This window comes from Cladophialophora immunda (assembly GCF_000835495.1).
Source record: "Cladophialophora immunda strain CBS 83496 unplaced genomic scaffold supercont1.6, whole genome shotgun sequence".
NCBI lineage: Eukaryota > Fungi > Ascomycota > Eurotiomycetes > Chaetothyriales > Herpotrichiellaceae > Cladophialophora > Cladophialophora immunda.
The window spans coordinates 515,090-525,079 of NW_015622546.1; the positions used below are offsets into that span (position 1 = coordinate 515,090).

The 9,990-nt window shown below is 54.5% G+C and overlaps 1 protein-coding gene across 1 annotated transcript; it reads left to right on the forward strand.

Annotated features, from left to right (window-relative positions):
• Positions 1 to 628: 628 nt before the first annotated feature.
• PV07_09828 (uncharacterized protein) lies at positions 629 to 3,735 on the forward strand. The gene has a single exon (XM_016397119.1). The coding sequence runs from the start codon at positions 996 to 998 to the stop codon at positions 3,570 to 3,572; it is 2,577 nt and encodes an 858-aa protein (XP_016244310.1). The 5' UTR covers positions 629 to 995; the 3' UTR covers positions 3,573 to 3,735.
• Positions 3,736 to 9,990: the final 6,255 nt, after the last annotated feature.

Genomic DNA, 9,990 nt, shown 5'->3' on the forward strand with positions numbered 1-9,990 from the left:
TCTGGTTGAGACAGGCAAGGACGTCAAATATGAACGCCCTACGCAACCCTCCTCTGTTCTACCGCGCATAACCAAACGCTCCGGGAGTCGTGCCCTAAGGTTCGGACAGCTTGGTGTCCTGGTTTCCCTGCTCACAACATTGCTACGAGCTAGAGGTCACCACTGCGTAGCGATAGCTGCCGAGAACACTTTGTATCCATGGCAACTCAGTCATCTGCTCCGCTTATGAGGTGTTGTGGAAGTCGACAGACCAGTCAAATGTTGGAAATCTATCGAGTGTGCAAAGATCAGTGTTTCCAGCTTGAGCATCTAGGATAGCGGTCAACAGTCCAGTCGGGGAAGACATGTGTAGAGAAGCATGTTGAGATAAGAGATGCCCGAGAATCAATCCCCTGCCTGAGATGTCGCACAATTACAATGTTAAATGAGAAAGTGCTTCTGTCGATGCGTTTGGCTCCCCCGCCGCCGTGTAACATGCGACAGGGTGTCATTTGGCCATCTGCAATTTGCCTCGTCTTCTGCAAAATGATTCCGTTCGTGCGCTGCCCTTGTTGCAAATATTCCCGTTAAGATGGACATGTCTGCAAGCGAGATCGCCCACAACCCACCAGGGCAGAATAGGGGACACGGTCAACATCAGCTTGGTCAAGTTCGCTTCGCTTGACTAGATCATGACGTCGAATCTCTCCTTTTCCCACGGGCGAGCCAACATTCGAAAAGGAGCATCGAAAATATTTCTCCCTCACCTTGCACCTACAGCTGGGCCGAAGGACAAAAGAGGAGGGAACAACCTGCAGAAAAAGAAACAACGCGACATAGGGTGCTGACTGCCAATCCTGTACGGAGGCCCCCAGTGATCCTCCTTTAGCCCCCGACGCCTATGCCGCCGCCGCCGCAGCCCACGCGACCTTTGAGTTCGGGCGCGCCAGGGATTCACTGGTTCAAACTGCTGAAGCTTGGAGATCTGGAGGGCGCCGGGTGAGGCAGGTGAAGTGATGGGCGATCACAATGCCGTTGCGTATCCGTCCACCTCCGGCTTCAACTACAGTCTTCAAGGACTGCCCTACAGTGAAACCCGAGCATCCAAACCTCCCATCCCGGTCACGCGCTCAGTCACCTCGTTACATCGAATCGCAGACTTGGAACCAGACAAGCCGCAACATTCTCCGCTGACAGGGGACACCGCGTCCACCTCCTCCAATAAGAGATACAACCCGCACGCGTCGCCGCAAGATGGAGACGGCCCTCGTACCCAGATTGCAGGCTCAATCTCCGCAAGGGAAAGTCAGACAAGCACCACTCTGAGCCTCAATACAAGAACCCCTACGATATCCAGCTTGACCTCGGCGACCCTTAGCATTCCTCAGATCCGCGTGAACGAGACCGCCTTCCGAGAGTCGCTTGCGGACCGCAACAGCAATCTCAGCACATCAGAGAGTGGGAGATGGTTATCGCTGGGACCGTCGCGGTCGAGTTCAGCTGTATCATTCAAAGAGACAGGCAAAGACACACAGGATACGTCCCCGGGAATCAATGGTCTATCCTTGGATATCAACCTTCCTACAACCGGCTTCGGCGAAGAACTGCTTCCCGCCACCAGCATAGAATTCTCCAAGAGAGGGAGCATGCTCATTGATGGGAGGAGAGTCAATCAGTCCAACCGCAAAAGTTCGCCGAATCTCGCTCCGATCATGGACGAAGAGAGAAAGATGAATGGAGAGCCCGATATTCAAGAGGCGACTGCGAGCGACGAACAATCTACTCCCGCCGCAGTGGCGAGAGCTCCCAACGGCCGCCCATCAGGCAAGATCCTCTCTGCCGACGAAGAACTCTTGTCTGAAAAGGTGCGCGCATTCTACGCTGCAGGAACGGACGGTCAACATGACATAGAGTCCAACGTCAATCTGGCAGTGCGAATGGGAGCTCGGTGGCAGTCAACCTTGGTGACCGATACGCGCAGTATCAGCAATCCATCCCTTTCACGCGCCACCTCCACCACAGACATTCACGAGGACGCCAACAACTCGAGGCAACCGAGCATGGCAACATCAGCCTCTCAATCTTATCTAGTTCCCGAGCGCGAGGAGAACGAGCTTGCGGGTGGTTTAGAGGACTGGAAGGATATCGATAATGCAGATGTGGACCGCTATGGCTTTATCATCGCCAGGGCGCCGACCAGCACTGTTGACGGCGCCGACGAGTCCAAGGCACAGCGGCTTACGCGAGTAACAACGAGCTTGCAGCTGGCCAGCGAGACGCCCCGGAGGAAAAACACTTTACGCCGCGCACCCAGCAGTGCACACGGATCTCTGCGTTCGTTCCAGAGCAAACATGCCAGCCCCGAAAACACTCCACCCCGTCCCGTGAGTTCCCAAAGTGCTTATGCGCGCCCACAGCGCCGAAATGCCTCTACCAGAATCCCGATACCAGGCTCGAAAAACCGTCGTCTGATGGACTCGGCAATGGACATGCTTACGCTCCCGACATCCGCACAATCGGTGGTAGAAAATGGACACGTGCGCATCGACAATGCACGGGCGCGGCGGAAAGAGCTCGAGCGTGAGGCGAAATGGCGGCGCATGGCAAAGGCCAAAACTCCCTCGAAAGATCCCAAAACGGGTCTACCATTGGTGGGCGCTGGTTCGGAAAGCGAATATACTTTTGACACGACGAATCCCAAACTCGTTGAGCGAACCTGGAAGGGTATCCCTGACAAGTGGCGTGCCACAGCGTGGCACAGTTTTCTCAGTGCGTCGGCGTCGAAGCGGAAGAACTGCGTCAGTGATGCCGACCTGACCTCCCTGTTTCATTCTTACCAGGATGAGGCCAGCCCGGACGATGTGCAGATCGACTTGGACGTCCCGCGGACGATATCTGCACATATCATGTTTAGGAGAAGGTATAGGGGTGGCCAGCGGTTGTTGTTCCGCGTTCTGCATGCCATGTCGCTGCACGTTCCTTCAACCGGATATGTACAAGGCATGGCAGCCCTTGCGGTCACGTTGTTGGCATATTATGACGAAGAAAAAGCCTTCGTGATGCTTGTGCGGATGTGGGAATTGCGCGGCTTGGGAGAGTTATACAAATCCGGCTTTGGCGGGTTGATGGCTGCTTTGGACGATTTTGAAAAGGGATGGTTGGATCAAGGTGAAGTGGCGAGGAAATTGGAGTCGCTGAACATTGGGCCCACGGCGTACGGAACGCGGTGGTATCTCACTCTATTCAACTATGCCATCCCGTTTCCGGCGCAGTTGAGGGTCTGGGATGTGTTCATGTTGCTGGGTGACGACACTACGGCGACAGACTCATCCTTGGTCGCTCCGGGTACCTCGTCTTCGAAAGACAAGCCTCCGCCCGACGCCGATGCGGTCTCCTTTGGGACCTCGTTGGACGTCCTTCACGCCGCCTCTGCAGCACTGATTGACGGCATGCGCGACATCCTTCTGGAATCCGACTTTGAAAATGCCATGAAGGTTCTGACCAGCTGGATCCCCATCCAGGACGAGGATCTCTTTATGCGGATCGCACGAGCAGAGTGGAAGATTCATAATACGAAGACAAAGGTGCGATGAGGGGGGACAAAGGTCACGGCTGGGCCAGATCGGTAGAAACGAACAAAAATGAGCATATATGGAATGTTGTTGTATCTTGATTTGTAATTCCAGGCGCAGATCTGCCCGAGATGGCGCGCCTTCTAACTATTAATGCCATCTCATGTCGAGAAGGGAAACTAATTCAACATGTTAATGCTGGAGATGGCGACGAGGTAACCGCCAGACCACGTAGCTGATATCGTCAATTCGAGGATAAGGGGTATCACTGTGTATAATAACAGAGGAGGTACTCTGCATCTAGTGGTATCTCGGAGCGAATACGTTCAGAGTAACCACCATCAAACCCTCTTCTCGCCAGACTGTGCCATGTATTTTGGACATGGGCTCGCCGTCGGCCACAAGCCTCTCAATTGAAACGGCCTGAACGTCCCATATTCAGAATGCCCGATAACACCCTCGTCTGATCTCGGTGCCAGAGCGTGCGAATTGCACTGCACCTAGGCCGCTTTCCGCCACCCGCAGACATGCGCCGCAACTATGAGGCTGGACGACGTTGTGTTGGGTACACAGGTGTTGCGCACCAGCTCAGAAGCACAACCCTGTACGCTTGCAGCAGCGAGCCACGAGCCACGACGCTCACTTACCCTCGGCATCACAATGGAAGCCATGTCCACAGAGTAGCACTTCCAGACTCGAATCGTGGAGGTATGGAGGCCTCTCCGAGATACAGCTCGGCTCGGTGAGCCTCCAACTAAGTTCCAGTGTTGACTGCGGTCGCATTATGCAATGCTTGGTACCAAGGCAATTCGTAGCCACCGACGACAACAAGGCTGCACGACGGCTGCGAGACTCCCTGCATTGCCACAATCCACCGGCTGTTTAGTATATCATAGGGCAAAAGGTTTGCTAAAGTCATAGACCCTTCCTAATCTGCGACAAATGAGCAGTGCAAACCATGGAAACGTCTGTGCTCCTTGCCTCGCTTAAGAGATTGGAGCAAGGAATCTTGCATCCAAACCTCCATCTCGCCTTAAACGCCTAGGTTGAGCCAAATATCTGCCAAAGGACCCAAATGCTGTGCAGGGTTGTTGATTGTACGTACATCAACTTCCTCAATCGGCCACGATTGGCACTCTCCCGCCCGTTAACATCGGTCAAAACGTGCGCCTGCTGATCGACCGACCCAAGGGAAATCTGAGCAAGCGAGAAGCAGGGTGCAGATCCCTTCAAGGACCCAGTCGTCAAGCCCTAATACAGTGATTCATTGCGCCTCCAATCAAAATGGCCGCTGAAAAGCAAAAAGATGTCACCCCCAGATGGCAGGAGAGGTCCAAGCCACTGAGAAGGGACAGACCAAGTCCATGATGCTTGATGTGCGTGGCAAACAAGCGGTGGTTGGTGGGCACCTGGGAAGGTTGTGTGAGGCATGGATGTTGTCCCCCAGCGCCGTCCACAAAACTTTTGCGACTGTGCGGAGGGTGTCCAGCGGCTGTTTCGTCCTCAGCCTGTAAACCGTATTCGGGCCTTGAAGGTGACATATTCGGCCTTGGATTGGATGGCTAATTAAGCCAAAGCGGGAGAATGTCCCAATCTGGAGGGCCTTACAGCCTGAATAGGCTGACCTCCGTCGTGGTCATGCTTTGGAGGCGCGGGAAAGCAAAAGTCCGGAAGCATCTCAAGGGGTCCAAGGATCTTGTGCATAGTGTGTGGGCATGGTGAAGTCAGTGGCTTGTGAAGGTCAAATGCTCACACTGGGTCGGGACGTCCTGCAGTGCTAGGCATCTTGGAAATTGACCTGTGGCTTGAGACTCCAGCCATTTGCATGCAAGTGGCCAAGGGTACGAAACCCGTGGCGGAAGCATATTCTCTCGCCAAGGTAAATAAAGCTGGGTCGCTTCGAGAAAAAGAAATGGTTCAAAGCCAACACCCAAAGCCTTAGGGCTCTATCAGGGACGATCGTCTTCAATGCTTCACATGGACCGAATAAACCTTTGTGGACCACGCCGCCTTCGTCATACATAGCAGTATTCGGTACAACGCTTGATTGCGGTTCTGCGTCGCGTAATTGACATGTAGGACAGCACGCTGCAAAGTACTTGGAACAGTACTGGCTTGGCGAGCATGACGACAAGTTCTGGTCAAGGACAGGCACGTTATAGTTGCAGACGGGGCGGATGAGGCCTGTCTGACAGGTCTCTGGTGAGGCAGCATTTGTGTTGGGGATGCTTGCCATAACCCCAGCTGCCTGAATGGGATGGAAAGTTCTCCTCCAAGCATCTGTTTAGTGACCGCAAGAGGACGATCCATGTCCATTTTCGACGAACAAGCGTTCAAATAGGGGTGAAGACGGCAGCGTCGATCACAGCTCGCTTGCAAACATCGCGTGCTGGAATCCCTGCGGCCTCGTGCGACGATCAGTGTTAGAGCTAGCACATGGCCAAGATAGAATCGAGTGTTCCCTTTTTGTACCACAAGTCTAACGGGCATGAGCCCAGCCCGCCTGGGATTGGATCCGTCAAACGGTGGCCGACCACAAGTACGTCAAGCACGCGGCGCCGGAGTTTGACGCGCAGATCCTCGACACCATGACCTCTTAGGGTGCAGTCGTGGAGTAAAACAACAATGCCCAGGCAGGACGATCTGTTGCCTTTTGCGGGAGGCTGCTTCTGGCATGTGTGTCAACAGGGAAAATGCTTGTGGCTTTGCCGCCCGGTCTGACATGACTCGGTCAGGCGGTGATCGTTGTTTCGTCCTCTGTCCGCAACGGTAAAGGACGGACGTCCGTAGAACCACCCGTAGAGGTCGACACATGGCGGCTTCTCAATAGTCAGCTACCGTCATTGAAAGACTAATCGAGTAAGGTCGTCAAGCACACATTGCAGAGAATTCCTCTCTAGCTAAAATTTGCAGCATTTGCGAGCTGTGGCTCAGGAAATCTCAGGAGGTGGGCAGCGGAGCTCGCCGCGCAGGATTGGGCGGCCTGTCCCTATCGTTCTGTGCAGATCAGTTGTGGACAGTCTGAGTAGGTAGTCCTAAGCGATGGCCTCGCTTCCAAAGCATCCTTAGTCGGCGCTCAAACCATCCGTGCTGGAGGACGCCCGTTGTCATTCGCGAACGCTGCGGCCGCCAGGAATGCTCGAAGTGGTTCTTTTCGCTTGGAGAAATTGAAAGGACAGGACGATCCTCAGCTGGTTTGGGATATGGCGGAGGTCAGCCCAACACGCATGCGGCCTAAGCTGGAGTGAATGCAGCCCAAATCGGGCCTGTCAGAGACGGCTCATGACGCCAACTGAGGGTCTTCGAGCCGCGTCAACTTGGCTTGGAGCTCCGGGCTTGACCGACATGATCTCGGTTCCTAAAGGCGTTCGCGGTTACGGGAGTTTAGATTGCGAAGTTGGCGGCTTCTAGCTGCTTTGGTGTCTTGCACCCATGACGTCCTCTATCTCCTGCCCTGTTAGAGGAAAGTCATCAGTGGCCCTGAACGCCGTCGAAAGTCTGGCATTCCAACGGCCCTGATTGGGCAAAACTCTCGAATTTTGAGCTGCCGAAATACGAAGCAGCGTTGCAGCAGACTGGAACAGGGTGCGAACTGGGGTTGGGCCGTGAGGAGCCGATGTTTGGTACCGATCAAAGCAGCTTGCTAAAAGTGACAGGGAATGAAGCAATGGGGCCCCCTAGGTTGTCCAAGCAAAGTAGTATCACACCACTTCCGTTTCGACGGTAGCTGACAAAGGCCATATGCAAGAAGCGACGCCGTCACAAGCTCTTTCGAGTATGTCATCTCAGCTGGTGAATGCCGTCGGAGAATTTCTGCATCACGGTGGTGGTAATGTATGCCGGCCCCCCGATTTGCGCACAAGCGAGCGGCGGAATGCAGGACGCCTACATTCAGGCCATGCTTGTTCCGGTTGTTGGTTTGTGTTCGCTCGCCCCAAGCAACCAGGTTTCCTGTCATTTCAGGGCTCTTGCTCGCTACTCATAGCTTTTGTGTTGGGTTGGGTTGGTCTGTGAACAGGGATTGTCCCTGGCGTACCAAGGGAAACGCTCCGACTTGAAGTTCACGCTGCCCGTGCGGCGCAGATGCTGAGAGAACATGGGTTTTGCTGCCAGGCTCCTGACCTGCGGTCCAAGATGCTATGTATCTAAGAATGTCTTCGTTGTGGCTGTTACTGTATACCGTGGGATGGGACGTGGCACGAGGTTGAATTTCCATCAAAGTCGCAGACCTTTTCCTTCCCGCAATTGGGGCTTGGGAAAGGTGCAGTTTATAATCAGAGCTCCTCCACCTAGTGTTTCGCATTTGTGGCTCCTGAAGAATACCAAGGCCCTCTGATTTGATTACGGTGGCTCCTGCTTGAAATGCTGCCCGTCAGGCGCATGTTAGTGTGAAGGAGGGCCAAGAAGCCGTGGGCGACGGTAAAAGTTTGCTGTCAAGGTGTAGGGGAAGCAGAGACGAGGAAATTACCGCTTTGGCAGTGTTGCGTCTTAGAAGGGTAGCCGGTGTCAGGGTGAGGTCTCGTAACTGAAGCCGTTTACGGGCGGTGGAATTGTTCGTCTGTTGGCCCCAGTCAGCAAAGCCATTTCCACAGCAAGCGAGACAAGCAAGCAAATCAATTGCTGATTATTGTTGTTTTTGCATGCGTTTGTCAGGGCCCAAAATGAACCATTTGCTGGGGTCCAAAGCAGCGCTCGTTCGATACATGGGATATGGCAAAGGATAAGGGAGACGGGTATTGTTCTCGGAGAGACCCCAAAGGGGCACTTCGGAGAGCCACCTGAATGTTGCACCGAAGAACCCTCCAAGACGTCAAAAGTGGGAAAGGTCTATGATCGACATGAATGAGCGCGTGGCTGCAAGGGGAGGCATGTTCGTTCATGGAGGCCGCATGGCAAGCACGTTTGCGGGCGGCGGCAACGGCAACGTGGTTTTTGGGCGCAGGGATGGCTGCTCTGGTGGGCTGGTGGGGGGCCCCATTCCCCCAAGGGCTAGGTAAAACCTCGAACGGGGAAGTACCTGGGTGATCATGACGGGCATCCCAAAAGGCCCTCGGCTAGGCAGGTAAGTACAATAACAAGTAGACTTTCGTAGGGGGTCGCGTTACCTAGCTACCTAGGGAAAGAGGCGTCGCACCTGCATCTCGGGGGGTGCTGCTGGGGCACTCACCGGACACTCTGGGCATGGAAGATCCTCGCTTTGCCAGGTATGGCGGGCATCAAGATGGGCATGGCGGTGTCTATGGCACAGCCGCCATAAGCCCGTAGGTAGTTCCCCCGATGGACACCCAAGCTCTCCATCGCCCACACGATTCCCAGAAGCCGGTCACCTAGAGGTTCCTTATTATTCGTGCTGCCGAGGTGGCATGGAGACAAGGTTCAGCGTTGCTAAGCAGTTGGTGTCAACAGCCGACAATCGACACACCATGACAGGGGGAATGCAAGGGGGGTGACATTGCCACGAGGCAAAGACGCAATCGGGGGAGGGACGATCAGTTGTCGGAGTCATTCACCACAGTGTCATGTCTGAGAACTCAAGGGAAAGGCGGTCACCAAAGTCTTTGAGCCGGGCTTTTGCTCGATTATTATTAAATGTCATGCAGTATTATCCCTCCTCTTTGGAGCTTTTCCTGTCCGAGTCCGTAGGCAAGGGGCGGGCGGAGGATTGGGAGAGACGGAGTGAGAGGGAGGGCTTGCCGTGAGCCGAAGAGCAGCTTCACCGGAAAAGCAAGGAAGGGGGAAGGGGGGAGGGCTTCTCGAAGCGTCGGATCTGGCAATGGAGACCGATCTAAGATGAAGGAGGAGAGAGAATTGGATGAAAGGATGACAGCTGTGGCTGCGAGTGGCACGGATGGTTGGTGGAATGGCCTTTTGCAGCGTGGATGGGGGATGATTTGGAGGCGTGCAAAAAAATACGGGCAGCACTAGGTACTTACCAGTCGACGAGCACGTCCCTACTACTAGGCACAGCTAGGTGGCCACAGGTAGCTTTCATGCTACGTAAAACTACGTGCTGTATACGAAGCTTGTCCAGTTGCTGCGGACTTTGGCACACCGGACTACTACAACTTGAGGTGGTACAGCACGAAGCAGCAGATCTTGTTCTGGCCTGATCCCTGCTGCGCCTTTCCTTCTTTTTGCCTTCTCGCCTTCTCTTGTTCCCTCGTTTTCTCTCTCTCGACCCAGACAGCGAGCCTTAGAGGCCCATATCCCGGACCTTGCTGCTGACCCTCCCCAAGCTCCAAGCTCGTTACTCCCTTGCTCCCTGCTCCCCTGCGCCCTTGTTCCAACTCTGCGTGCTTGCTCACCGGTCTGCCTTACCCAACACGGCAAGACTCCATTCTTGTAGACTTTGTCTGTTCCCCTCCGGACTGTGGCTACTATTTCCCTTTGGGCAACTCACACGCTGCTCGTCTCCAACGTCTCCCTGCTGAGCCACCAT

Excerpts from the sequence above, each read along its gene's own strand:
- PV07_09828 (XM_016397119.1), top strand. The coding sequence starts at position 996 with ATGGGCGATCACAATGCCGTTGCGTATCCGTCCACCTCCGGCTTCAAC.